Source organism: Cotesia glomerata, linkage group LG4, assembly GCF_020080835.1.
Source record: "Cotesia glomerata isolate CgM1 linkage group LG4, MPM_Cglom_v2.3, whole genome shotgun sequence".
NCBI classification, from domain to species: domain Eukaryota; kingdom Metazoa; phylum Arthropoda; class Insecta; order Hymenoptera; family Braconidae; genus Cotesia; species Cotesia glomerata.
In genome coordinates, this window is record NC_058161.1 from 18,360,564 (window position 1) to 18,375,459 (window position 14,896).

Sequence of the window (14,896 nt, forward strand, 5' to 3'; positions counted from 1 at the left end):
ATCATGATCAACAATCCAGAATCCAAATTTTACAATAACTATTTCTTAAAATAAAAAGCGAGAAAATAATCACGCGTACTTTATTGTTTTTTGGATATATTTTCTTTTTTAACTTTAAAAAATTGTATAGTTGAGGTTTTACGCCGCTACTACCACAGAAATTTTTTTTTTCACATTTTTAAACTACGAATATGTTCTTTTGTAAACTGGCCGAAAAGAAAATTATACACCCTTTCACCTTTAGATCACCAAAATTTCGAATTCTTAAAAATAAAAGGGCGTATAATTAAAGACATACGCCCTTTTACCTTTGTAATTGTTTTTTTTTTTCAATTTTAAGCGTAGAATGTGTTTACTACTCGATTGGCAATAAAAAAAAAATATGCGTCCTTTTACCTTTGCAAAGGTAAAAGGGCGCATAAATTGTTATACGCCCTCTTACCTTTAGGCACGCGATATTATTTTTCGTTAATATCATTAATAATTTCACCAGTAATTGCAACATGAAGTTAACTATTAATTATCAAGCATAAATAAAAGAAAAATAACTCAGAGGATCTTTTCTTCGATACAGATCTTAAAAAAAATTAGCTAAGTATTAAAAAGCCAAACTCCACTGCTTGATTCCTTCTTCAAGACTGAACGCTTCTAAAAATCCGCTCAACTTTTTTGCGCAGGAGTAGGGAGACTGAAAACTGTCATGCGACATTTTCCCGATTTAAGTTTCTCATTTTTTCTTACATTTATTATTTTTACAGTCATTTTTTGTCACGCAATTTTACCCTTCTCTAGCTTAAGTTAGCCGTAAGGTTATTTATTATTCATGCGCTATTAGTTATCGGCGTTATTTCTTTTTACCCTTCGGAAAATAACCTGTATAAGAATAAAAGTCAACGTCGCAATAATATTTATAGATTATTTCGAAAACTTAGATGTGAATTCAACTACAGAATTCTTGCACGTCCTATAGCATGAGTGGACGTGCCACGCAATAGAATGGCTAACTTTGGAGGAGTGGGGATAGCCGTACATTAAATATTCAGCATTTAGCCTTAGATATCTTACAAAAAACTCTTTTAAGTAATAATTTTTTTCTTATTCAATATCGATTACATTATTTATTATTCATCAGTGCTGCGAATTTTATTTCCAAGTTATTGTCAACCCTTACTTGATTTTTTTATTCGAGGGAAAAAAATATCTATCTTGAAAATAACTTTCACGCAAATCGAGGAAAATAAAACTTCGAAATGAATAATATTGTAGGTAAAGTTACAGATACTTGCGAGAGCTTGTGGAACGTTGAGCTAGTACTATTCGGTATGATCGGACACAAGTCACTCCGCAGAGCATTTGGCAGCGAAGAATATCATACACCAATCGGGGAGGTTATAACATCTATTTGCGCTGCTTGTTTTTTGACAATGTGTGTTTCGTCAAGTACCCGAACGTTTTTTACCGTGGGCTTTGAAGATCTTAGCGTGACTGGTGAAATCATTTCAGGACTACTGTCGGGCTTCTTGATCTTCATCAGAGTAAGGGCATCCAGTGTATATTTAAATATTCGCGTGCCTAAAGGTAAAAAGGCGTATAACAATTTATGCGCCCTTTTACCTTTGCAAAGGTAAAAAGGCGCATATTTTTTTTATTGCCAATCGAGAAGTAGACACATTCTACGCTTAAAATTGAAAAAAAAAATTGCAATGGTAAAAGGGCGTATGTCTTTAATTATACGCCCTTTTACTTTTAAGAATTCGAAATTTTGGTGATCTAAAGGTAAAAGGGTGTATAATTTTCTTTTCGTCCAGTTTACAAAAGAACATATTCGTAGTTTAAAAATGTGAAAAAAAAAATTTCTGTGGTAGTAGCGGCGTAAAACCTCAACTATACAATTTTTTAAAGTTAAAAAAGAAAATATATCCAAAAAACAATAAAGTACGCGTGATTATTTTCTCGCTTTTTATTTTAAGAAATAGTTATTGTAAAATTTGGATTCTGGATTGTTGATCATGATGAAACAGCTGCTGTGTGAACGGCACCAGTAGTTATATTCAATTGGGCGATTAAAGCGAGAAATTTCAAAATATTTGAATGTTATCTGTCATTGTGATTTTTTTTAACTTCCCGCTAAGAAAATTGAAAATTTTCAAAAATCGGGAAGTTATTGGTTTTACCCCGTTTTTCGAAAGTCGAGTTTTCATCAGATCTCGACGTTTTGAGGTCCTAGGAAGCTTTCCTGACTATTCCCGCGAGGGTGTCACTATGTCTGTATGTGTGTGTGTGTGTGTGTGTGTGTGTGTGTGTGTGTGTGTGTGTGTGTGTAAGTATGTAAACCTCTTATAACTTTTGAACGGTTGAACCGATTTCATCGCGGTTGGTGCCATTCGAAAGGGCTTCGCCAAACTTAGATTTCCTGTTAATTTGAACCGATTCGGACCGATAGATTTTGAGAAATTTGGAGAAATCTAAAAAAAAGTAGGAAAAAAAATTTTTTCTGAAGTGGTTTTTTTGGGATAACTTTTAAACGGCTCAACCGATCGATTCCAAAAACTAATCAGCTCTCAACCTTGAAAAACCACGTTGATCACCGCCAATCCGGTCAAAATCGGTTGATTCGTTCGAGAGATATCGTGAACGAAAGAAAACCGAAAAAAGTGTTTTTTCAGAGTTACTCCGAAATTTCTAGTTTGACCAATTGAAACTTAGAAATTATTTATAAGGCTTAAAAAACTACGTAGAATGCCGCCAACCGCGTAAAAATCGGTTCATTCATTCAAAAGTTATTGCGGTATGAGCATTCAAAAAATAGTGTTCTACGAAACTTCTATCAGACTTTTGAGCTCAAAGAGCTCAAAAGCATAGAAAAGGTATCTTTTTGAGCTCGGAGAGCTTAAAACAACACACAGATTGTACTTTTGAGCTCGAAGAGCTCAAAAAAGCGGCCAGGTATTAACGGAATTAGCGGGAAGTTACAGGGATGGCCTTTAGGGTTAACCGTTTTCCTAATTTTTTATTACTTAATTTTTACGTAATTTGTTTTTGATTGATTTATTTTCTATTTGTTTATATCAAACTTTGTATATGCGGCTATTATTTCAGTATAACTTGTCTTGTAAAACTATTATTTAACATTTGGTATCAAAACTACAAATTTTTTTTATGCGCCCTTTTACCTTTAAGTAGTACTTTTCTTAAATCTGAAAGGGCGAATGTCTTGAGATACGCCCTTTCAGCTTTAGGATACCAACTTTTTTTTTCACAGATTTTAACGTCTCAGACAATTTCAAACCGAATGGCAAAAAAAAATTTTTTATGCGCCCTTTCAGCACAAATCCCTATTAACCCTTAGCTATACGCCCTTTTACCTCTAGCCACGTGTATTTTTTAAAAAAGTTTAACGTTTTTTGTATTAATTTTTTTCAGATTACGCGATTTGCGTCAGAAAAAAACGCTTTTTTTAGCATTCTTCGTGATTTTCACATATTGTGGGAAGATGTTAAGACACTGAAACATCTAAGGAGTGAAATAGATGAGATGATTAACAGCACTAAGGCACCGAGGTACTTATACTTAGGCTCGGCAGTTATTCTTAGCTTAATTTACGCACTCCCCCCATACGGGTAAGATATATCACGCTGAGAAACAGTTTCTTTGATGCAAATTCGGTGGTTTCTTTTAAAATTACTTGCACTGAGAAAAAAAATTTATTTTTATGAATATAAGTATTCTTGTGACAAGAAATTAATTTTTCCTGTTTAAGGAGATCCATGCAAAGTAGTCAAATTTTTAAAACTTCCTGAAAATTTGCGAATTCAATCTACGTAGCCTAATAATTAAAAAAATGCCAAAAGGGCGTATAAAAATTTTTTTTTTGCCATTATTTTTAGAATCGCTTGAAGCGTAAAGATCTGCAGAAAAAAAATTTTTACGTACTAATGCCAAAAGGGCGTATCTTAAGATATACGCCCTTTTGGTTTTAGGAAATTATGGGTCTAAAGCTAAAAGGGCGTATAAAAAAAAATCAGAAATTTTCATATTTTCGAACAACAGTCTTCAAAATTGTCCGGAGAAAGTTTGTGAAAAAAAAATTTGAAAAAGCCAACATTTTCGATAGTAGTAAATTTAAATTTTCATCTTTTTGAACAGTCCAATGATTAAAAAAGCATATGAATTAAAAATTTTTTCGCGTATTAAAATTTTCATATTTATTATAAATTTCCTTCTTTTTGGTTTCATAAAATTGTAGTTAAAATCCATAATATGTACACGGAAAGAAGTAAACTGTAATAAATAACAGTCGATTCATAATAAGTAATGATCAACTGCTAAAAATTACCATTTCAAACAGTAAAATCGTGATTTTACTATTCACTATTTAATATTTACCATTTAAACGTTACAATTTACTCTTTACGTGGAAGAAAATACTATTTCAAACAGTAATATTCGCTATGTAAATGTTTAAAATGTTAAAGTGTAATAATTAAGAATTCAGACTTTGATATTTATCATTTCGTACCTAAAAAATGATCTTATGATATGTAAAAAGTATAAAATAAAGTTAGTAAATTTCTAATATAAGCAACGTCAATATTTACAAAGTAAAATGGTAAATTTTAAACGCAACGCTAAAAATCAAACTGTAATTATTGACTTGCTTGGATTGGTAAAATGTATATTTTAAAAGTCTAATTTTTACTGTTTCAAATGTTAAATTCTCCCAGAGTGAGAGCCCCTTCCTCTTTCATTTGAGTTCGCCTTCTCATAATATGGACTATATATTGAAATGGCAATTTTTACTGTTTGAAACTGTAATTTTTTAAGATGAAAGAGTCGTTATTTACTATAGTGACAGCTACTAATCATTTATTTTGGATATTAAATTATAAATTGTGGCTTTTATACTTTCTACATTAAGTTCTGTAATATTTATATTTTTGCCACCCCGATGTCCGCTTTACTGTTTGAAACTATAAAAATTAACCGGAATCCGAGTGAATATTACAGTTTACTTTTTTCCGTGTAAGTAAGAAATTATTAACTAATCGTTAAAAAATTTTTTGAGCTGAGTATAGCTGAATATAGATCTGATGAAAACTATATTTTCGAAAAACGGGGTAAAACCCATATAATCCCAATTTTAGAAAATTTTCAATTTTCTTAGCGGAAAATTAAAATTTATACGCCCTTTTGGTTTTAGATCACTAAATTTTCACACGGAACAAGTAAACTGTAATAGTCACTCGGATTCCGGTTAATTTTTATAGTTTCAAACAATAAAGCGGACATCGGGTTGGCAAAAATATAAATATTACAGAACTTAATGTAAAAAGTATAAAAGCCACAATTTATAATTTAAAATCCAAAATAAGTGATTAATAGCTGTCACTTTAGTAAATAACGACTCTCATCTTAAAAATTTACAGTTTCAAACAGTAAAAATTGCCATTTCAATATATAGTCGATATTATGAGGAGAAGGGGAATTTAGATGAAAGAGAAGGGGGTCTCACTCTGGGAGAATTTAACATTCGAAACAGTAAAAATTATACTTTTAAATATACATCTACCAGTCCAAGCAAGTCAATAATTACAATTTGATTTTTAGCGTTGCGTTTAAAATTTACCATTTTACTTTGTAAATATTGAAGTTGCTTATATTAGAAATTTACTAACTTTATTTTATACTTTTTACATATCATAAGATCATTTTTTAGGTACGAAATAATAAATATCAAAGTTTGAATTCTTAATTATTATACTTTAACATTTTAGACATTTACATCCCGGTAAAAACGGATTGGATCTGGCCATATATAAACAGATCTGGCGAGATCTTTAAATTGTCTCTATCTGGCGAGATCTGGCCAGATATAATCAGATCTGACCAGACTGTTAAATTGCCCGGGTAAAAAAGATTATATATACTCATACATAATTATATACGAAAAATGGCCCTATATAATTATATAGAATTATTTCCGTAAAAAAAAAAAAAGAAAACGGCGAGCGCGAGAATCGAACCAGGGACCGGACGCTTGAAAGACTAATTTATTACCTGTTTATCTACGAGGCTTACTCGAAGAGTAGAGTTTGTAATAACTACAAATAATGTGAATCGTGTCCATGATCGATGCGTAATGAACAAAGTTTTTTATCAAATTTGCAAATTATTAATTATCAATAAACGCTGATAGAAAGATTTATTAACTATTAACAAATTAATTTATTCAAAGACAATTATTTAATTTATTAAATTCTATTAAATATTTTTTAACATTTAATAAATATTTATTTGGGAGGAAAGTATATTTATTAAAATAGTTTATAAGTATTTATAAATAGTTTACAAATATAGTTATATCTGGCCAGATATAATAAAATCTTTTTATGTCTGATGTATTTTTCAACCCAGATATAGTTATATCTGTTTAGATCTGATCAGAAATTACTAGATCTGATCATGTCTAGTGTATTTATCAACTCAAATATAGTTATATCTGTTTAGATCTGATCAGATATGACTAGATCTGATCATGTCTGATGAATTTTTCCAATTCAGATATAGTTATATCTGTTTAGATCTGATCATATATGACTAGATCTGATTATATCTCCAATCCCATATCTGATCAGATATAAATAGATCTGACCAGATATAATTAGATCTGACCAGATAAAATTATATCTGGTGAGATCTAAACCTTTTTCCCCGGGATAGCGAATATTACTGTTTGAAATAGTATTTTCTTCCATGTAAAGAGTAAATAGTAACGTTTAAATGGTAAATATTAGATAGTGAATAGTAAAATCACGATTTTACTGTTTGAACTGGTCATTTTTAGCAGTTGATCATTACTTATTATAAATTGACCGTCATTTATTGCAGTTTACTCTTTTCCGTACAGTGTTCTAAAGCCAAAAGGGCGTAAAACTCGAAACGTACGCCCTTTTAGTTTGGAAATTTTTTTTTCATTTTTAGGCTTAGAACATGTTTAAAAAACGATTGGCACCAAAAAAAAAAATTATACGCCCTTTTGGCTTTGTAAAGCCAAAAGGGCGTATAACTTTTATACGTCCTTTTGGCATTTGGCATGCGAAGTATGAGGTGGTATTGATATAACCGATTTACTTATAATAAACCAACCTCATTTGATTTAAATAAACTGTTCTCTCAGTGTATAATAATTTCTTCTCCTTCTTAAATTAATTATAAATAATCTCAAGCTTGTATAATTTTCACTACCAACAAACAGTGCGATGTTGATTGGATTTTTCCAAAAGGGACCGTTTGAAATTGACTATTCAATGACAGTTTATCCCCTAAATTATGCATTTCCCCATGATACATATTTAAGCTACAACTTGTGTCTCATTTACGAAGTAATAGTGGATTACTTGGTTACTTTATACTGGGTAGCATGTGATATCACTTTTATACAACTTACCACACACCTTCGCATACATATATTGGTAATTTAATTAGTAACTCTCCTCCTTCTTGCCAAACTTATTTCTTAAAAAAAAAAAAAAAAAAAAATTGCTTTTAATTTTTTCAGGCGTTATCTAACAATTTTACTTTGGAATCATACGATGCCGAAGAAATTCATGAATACTTTACTGTCAACAGAATTAGCAATTTAGCTAAGAGACACGAACATCTTATGAGGTAATTGTAAATATCATTTTTTCAGAAAGCGCATCTTATAACGCGAAACTTAAGGGGGTATTCTGGTCTATAAATTTGAAAAAATTGATTTTTTTTTCATATTTTTAAAGCTTAACCCTTTAAGAATATGAATCGTTTATTTAAGAAACTCCATAAGTTATATTTTTTCGAAATCGGGTTTATTGTATTTTACGTATAACTTTTTTACGCTCTTTTGGCATTTGGCACGCGAAATATTTTATAAAAAAATGAATAGTAAAAATATTGATTGCCTTTTTTTACGGGACTTCAAAAATTACTTTAAATTCAAGCTTCTAAACCAAAATACCCCCTCAAAGGTATTTTTTCTTGCGAGTTGAAAAGAACAATAAATTTTTCTGTCCTCCGGCCAGAAAGCGTCAACTTTCGGGCCGCTGCGCTAAACGAAGTTGCCGCTTTCTGGCTACGTCGAACAGAAAAATAGTATACACACCTCGGCCAGTAAATAAGAAAGCCTCAGATCACATGTTTGTCGACCTCGGCTTCGCCTCGGCCGACAATTTCATGTGATCTGAGACATTTCTTATTTTACTGGCCTAGGTATGTAATATACTATTTCTTGCTCTCCTAGCCGAAAGTACGCTCTTCCGGGACGCACTGTACTCCAGGAAGAGCAACTTTTATGGCCTGCTCTCTACGCATGCGCGCTACGCATATTTTCTGGCCGGCAGCACAAAACCTCGCTTTCTTTCGTACTTTCGTGGTGCGACCGGCCTACACAGCGAGTTTCAACTGTATATAACAGTCATAACATCGTCTGTATGTAACAATGTCAGCGCATAAACTGACCAAAAAATGTCAAATAAATAAAAATAATTTCTAACTGGATTATTGTTAATGAACTATTTAATAATAATACTGCACAAATAATTTATATAAAAATTTTAGAAAATAAAATATAAAAGTTTTGTAGATTTTATTTGCTTTCTTTTATATTTTGACAGCTAGTAAAGCGATGTTTATAAAACAATCCATGTACTATACAAGCTTCTAATAATTTAATTTCAATCTTTCTTAGCCGTCTAATTAAAAACTAATTTTTAATCTACTTAAAAAAATTAATTCTGTTATTAAATTGAGTTTAAATATTTGTGACAAGTTCTGTGCATGTTATCTCTCTTAATCAGAGCTTTTGTTAGTAAACTTTAAAATAACTTATTTTTTTTTTATTTATTAATTTTTACTTTTTTATTATGCCCGCCCCGACCAGTAAAACCTCGGCTTCGCCTCGGCTTTGCAAAAGTCGGGCGGCGCCCCCCTCACCCCCGGCAAAACCTCGGCTTCGCCTCGGTTTTGCAAAACTCCTTCCACGGGGTTGCGTACTTTCGGCTGGAGAGCAAGAAAAATAGTATACAACCCACGACCAGAATGTTGGATGCCCTGACGTATGTGATATGATGGCCGAGGCCATCATATCCCATACGCCAGGAAAGCCAACTTTCTGGCCGTGGGTCGTAATATACTATTTTTCTAATTACTTTTATAAGAGCAATAAAATTTTATTTATATAGAAAATTACACTGTAAAAAAAAACCGGTGTGAGTTCATGCGGTGTACGGTGTTAAAAATTCCTGTGTTAAATTCAACACCGAAATCGGTGTAGCAGTAACACCGTTTGCGGTGTAAATATTTTTTTTCGGTGTTAAATCGGTGTTATAAATTTTCCAGTATTGATAATAATTTAACAAACACAATTTTTACAATTAAACTTTTTATGTTTAATAATTAACAATAAATAATTAAAAAAAGTTAATATTAAATTTAGGAAGTTTAAAATAATCTATATTATTAAGAGAATAAGCAAAATTTTGTGCCCAGTGTATTTATATGATAAAATGGGTTTTTATGGTTAAATTTGGTATCGTTGGAAAAGTCTTGAATTGGAATTGTGCTTTTTCATATCATTCTCACCGATAGTCAATTTATTCTGATAAGTATTTAGGCTGCTTTCGAAAATACTCTATCTCTAGATACATAATTAAGAAATGACCTTGTATCTTGTGAACTATTGACATTTTTAAAGATATAAGCTCACCCCGACTTTACACTCATCGAGACCTTTCATTTGAGTACCCATATCGATTTTTTATATATTTGTATATATTATATATATGTATATATGAAAAATATATCAAAATGCATGAGGGTACTCAAATGAAAGCTCTTGATGAGTGTAACATCGGGATGAGCTTATTTCTTTAACAACGTCAATAGTTAAAAAAGTACAGAACAATTTAACATAACTAAGAAACGACCTTGTATCTTGTGAAGTATTGACATTTTTAAAGATTTAAGCTCATCCTGACATTACACTCATTGAGACCTTTCATTTGAGTACCCACATCATTTTTTCATATATTTATATATTATTTATTTATTTATTTATTTATTTATTTATTTGGTGTAAATGCCAAGGCACAAAGCCGAATGGCAAAAATGATATACATAAAATTATAATTCACATAAGTACAGCTAATATATACATAATGGAAATATGAAATTTGCATGATAGTATAAAATATAGAATTTATATAATGTTCAAATGGACATAATGTTTTTAAACATATTAAACTTATTTACCAGCTCACTATTTTGTCATTGTTCGAGATTTATAAGAAAATCAAATACTTTTGTTTTGAAGGATTCTAGACCAAGAGAATTTGTAATTTCAGGAGGTAGATCTTGCCAGAACCGTATAGCTGATATAACAAACGAATGCTCGTAGATTGTGGTAACAAAGTTGGGTATTTTATAAGTGACATTATTATTTCTGCTGGCTATTCTTTGTGATCGTCTGATAACAGGGTCTTCTTCAGTAAATAAATCACGTAGAAATTTTGGTTCGCCTGTTAATAACAATTTGAAGAACACGCAGGCTAGAAAGTATAACCTCCGTGACTTTACATTTAACCAATTTAATGACCGTCGATATTATATATATGTATATATGAAAAACATATATCAAAATGCATGTGGGTACTCAAATGAAAGCTCTTGATGAGTGTAACATCGGGATGAGCTTATATCTTTAAAAACGTCAATAGTTAAGAAAGTATAGTGCAATTTAACAAAAGTAATTGTTAAATAACATTCATTAAATCGATTTTTGCGTTATTTTATAAATTGAAAATTCTTAAATAAATGTTACTTGTCCCATTTTGATAAATATTGAATATTAATTGTGTTTTATGGATCATGTAATACTCATACTCCGATACGGTGTAAATTTATTTTACTGTTACACCGGTTTAACACCGGATTTTTAACACCGCAAAAGAGCACCGCTACACCGGTGTTGATACACAGGTGTTACATAGCGGTGTTAAAATGAGTCCATTTTTAACACCGCTTTTTTTACAGTGTAGATAAGCACTATATGAGTCATAATGAATCCGAGAAAAATAATTATTTTTAGTTGATCATTTTATTGACTTGCAGGTTGTGTAAGCGGGTCGAGACTCTATTTAACCCAATTTTTTTTTTTACAATATTGTTCAATGGAATCGACCTTTGCTGCTGTATTATAATGTTAGACAGAGTAAGAACGCAAAAGTAAAATTTTTCATTATTTCATTGAAAAAAATTTATTTTCAGGAAGCAACTGACGGAGATTGGAATAAATTTTCCAAAAGTGTAGCACATGCAATCACATTGTTTATACAAATAATCATTTACTGCGATTTTGCTCATCAAACTTCGGAGCTGGTAATTATATTTTCAAATTTCAGACATTCATTTAAAACTCACAAATATCTTGATGGATTTTTAACTCATTATATTTCAAAAAGATGAATAATATAGCGCCGACAATTTTTAATTCTCCATGGGCATTTTGTGATAAAAAAGTCCAGAAATTACTTGCGATAATCATGATGCGGGCCAACAAAGATTACAAGTTCATGGCATATGGTATTCTTAATTTGGATCGCGAGCAAATGACACGGGTTTGTATTTGAAATTAAACTAATGCATGCTTACTAAGTATTTGTCTAATTAGTAATTTATATGATTGTAGATTTTCAAAACGACCGGAAGCTATTTTACTCTATTAAGAAGCTTTGATTAGTAATTGAAATGTATATAGAAAAATAAAATAGTCTTATTAGGTTGCAAAAAATGTTGAATTAATCCTTTATTAAAAAGTTGATGTGACGTTTTTATTGTTGTTGCTTGGACAAAAGTTCACTTGAGCCAAGAAAATATTTTTCTTTCTAATTATTTTCTTGAGCGACAAAAAAAAATATTTTTTTGAAACAAGAAATTTTACTTATTCCCACAAAATTAATTCTCTTGTTTTAAGAAATACGTATCTTGATCCAAGAAAATTTATTTAAGTCAAGAAAATCTTGTTGTTTTGAGAAAATTCAGCCTCTTGCTCCAGAAAATTTAATTCTTGATAGAAGTAAATTTTCTTGTCTTGAGAAAATTTCTCTCTTTCTCCAAAAAATTAAATATAAAGATAGAAGTAAATTTTTATTAATATTTTTATTGATTAACATGTCAAATGGGAAGATCAAATAATATTTCATCATTTGTTTTCATTCAATATGTATAATTGCACGGTAAAATAATATAAAATGGGTAGGGGAACCTGGGGCACGAAGGCCTCCCTGGGGCACGACGGCCCCCCTCAAAAATTAGGTAAAAATTTTCTTTTCAATTTCCCTCAAGTTATGACTTCTATAATGTTTTTATGATATTTTGGGCCAATATGTGATATGTGGGGCATAATGGACCACTCGAGAAAAAAATTGTAACAAAAAAAAATTTTTTTTTTCAAATTGTGATAAATTTGTGGTAAAATGAATTAGAAAAAATTTAATTGAACTAAAAAATTTAACAAAAACTTGAATCATACAAGGAAGAGAGGTACACGACGATTTCGGACATAACGGTCCCTCTCATAAATTAGGTAAAATTTTTTTTTTCCATTTTCTGTCAAGTTATGGCCTCTATGATGTTTTTATGATATTTCGGGCCAAAATATGATATGTGGGGCATAATGGACCACTCGAAAAAAAAAATTACAAATTTAAAGAATTCATTATTTTAGGCCTTTTCAGGTCAATGAATCAGAATGATTTTAATTGAACTGAAAAATTTAATAAAAAGTTGAATTATATAGCTTATAAGAAATTGAAAACACACTTTTTTAAAATTAAAACAGTAATAATTATATTATGAATTATTGGTCATGGTATTCTTTGCACCAGACAGAAACCTAATCTCAAAGTTTTATTTGAATTCCTCCAAGAATGTCTTACTCTACGCAATTCACATTTCTAATTTTGACTTGATAAAAATATAAAAAAAAGGTTTGGTTCAAGATATTACGTAATATTACGTATTTAAAAAGCTCAATCTGAAAACTCAACCTGTGATTTCAATCAATGTAAACTAATGTTACCAATTCATTGCTAAATAACATCTCTGTATTTTTTTCTTGTGCGTAGGTTTAAAACCTCTGAGTGCAATGAAAGAAATTAATTATATTTTTAATTATTATCTATTTAAAACTAATTAACAGCTTAACAATAAAATTTATAATAATTCTTTAAGACGTTAACAAAAATTACACTTTGAATAAACCATGAAATATAAATGTTCAATGATTAGGAAATCACATCGAGATACTTTAGTGAATATACGATTATTCGCAATGATCACAAACATATTCGTTAGAATAATCTTCGCCAATTCCTGCGCAAGAATCATAAGACCATTTATTACAATTTTTACATTGAATCCATGACTCTGAGAACTCTGAGGAAAGTCCATTGCAATACAGACAATGGCAATCATAATTTTTATATTTAAAATGTTTTTTTTTTTTTTTCAAATTTTTTGGTTTTGATTTTATTTTATTTTTTTTTTTTTTTGTTTAATTGAGGCCTTTTTTTTGCTTCATGTTGATTTTTTTTTCTGTGAATTCTCGGCAATACTCAAGACTCGTAAGAATCGTGGTTTTTTCTCGACGACGTTTTCTGGGGGGAGAGTCTCTAGATTTTTATAGTAATAGCTTTAGTAAGAAAAAAATTTTTTTTAAATTATTTTTTGGGGAGGGGGCCGTCGTGCCCCAGAAAATAAAAAATTATTTTTTTCGATTTTTTGCAAAATTTCGACTGATTCGTTCGAAGTAGATGGAAAATAAATGAATTTGATGGTTAAAAGCCACAAAAAGGAAAAATCGACTTAAGGGGGCCGTCGTGCCCCAGGCTCCCCTATCAAATATTCTCGAGAAAAATTTTCTCAAGGTGAGAAAATTCTTTTCTCAGCTGAAGTAGGTGGCGCTGCTCCCCTACAGTATCTAAAAATCTTGATCAAATATAAAAATTTATTGTATCAAGTATCTATGATAGAATTAAGAAAAAATGACTTCCACCAAGAATAGAATTTAAAGACAAATTTTTACTTCGGCCAACACAATTTTGGTCTTCCTTCAGGCACCCGAAAATTTTCTTGAGCCAAGAATTTTGTTCGCCAGTCAAAAAATTTTTCTTTCTGTGCACAAAGAAAAGGTTCACTTGAGCCAAGAAAATGTTTTTTTCCTAATCATTTTCTTTAGCAAAAAAAACTTTTTTTTTGACACAAGAAATTTCACTTATTCCAACAAAATTAATTCTCTTGCTTTAAGAAATACGTATCTTGATCCAAGAAAATTTATTAAAGTCAAGAAAATCTTCTTGTTTTGAGAAAATTCAGCCTCTTGCTCCATAAAATTTAGTTCTTGATAGAAGTAAATTTTCTTGTCTTGAGAAAATTTCTCTCTTTCTCCAAAAAATTAAATATAAAGATAGAAGTAAATTTTTATTAATATTTTTATTGATTAACATGTCAAATGGGAAGATCAAATAATATTTCATCATTTTTTTTCATTCAATATGTATAATTGCACGGTAAAATAATATAAAATGGGTATCAAATATTCTCGAGAAAAATTTTCTTAGGGTGAGAAAATTTTTTTCTCAGCTGAAGTAGGTGGCGCTGCTTCCCTGCAGTATCTAAAAATCTTGATCAATTATAAAAATTTATTGTATCAAGTATCTATGATAGAATTAAGAAAAAATGACTTCCACCAAGAATAGAATTTAAAGACAAATTTTTACTTCGGCCAACACAATTTTGGTCTTCTTTCAGGCACCCGAAAATTTTCTTGAGCCAAGAATTTTGTTCTCCAGTCGAGAAATTT

At 30.4% G+C, this 14,896-nt stretch overlaps 2 protein-coding genes across 3 annotated transcripts in view; one reads left to right on the forward strand and one right to left on the reverse strand.

Annotated features, from left to right (window-relative positions):
- The window catches only part of LOC123263912, a 37,235-nt gene that overhangs the window by 11,611 nt on the left and 10,728 nt on the right, over positions 1–14,896 (reverse strand). The gene's annotated exons all lie outside the window — the stretch shown is intronic.
- Positions 1,169–11,824, forward strand: LOC123262889 (odorant receptor 22c-like). Of its 2 annotated transcripts, XM_044725371.1 has the most exons (8): positions 1,169–1,535; positions 3,424–3,620; positions 7,256–7,472; positions 7,559–7,668; positions 11,146–11,245; positions 11,302–11,412; positions 11,496–11,651; positions 11,723–11,824. In XM_044725371.1, exons 1-8 carry the CDS (start codon positions 1,251–1,253, stop codon positions 11,771–11,773), a joined length of 1,227 nt encoding a protein of 408 aa, XP_044581306.1. In that variant the 5' UTR covers positions 1,169–1,250; the 3' UTR covers positions 11,774–11,824. The 2 variants fall into 2 exon arrangements, with proteins under 2 accessions (XP_044581306.1, XP_044581307.1); XM_044725372.1 differs by lacking the exons at positions 3,424–3,620; positions 7,256–7,472.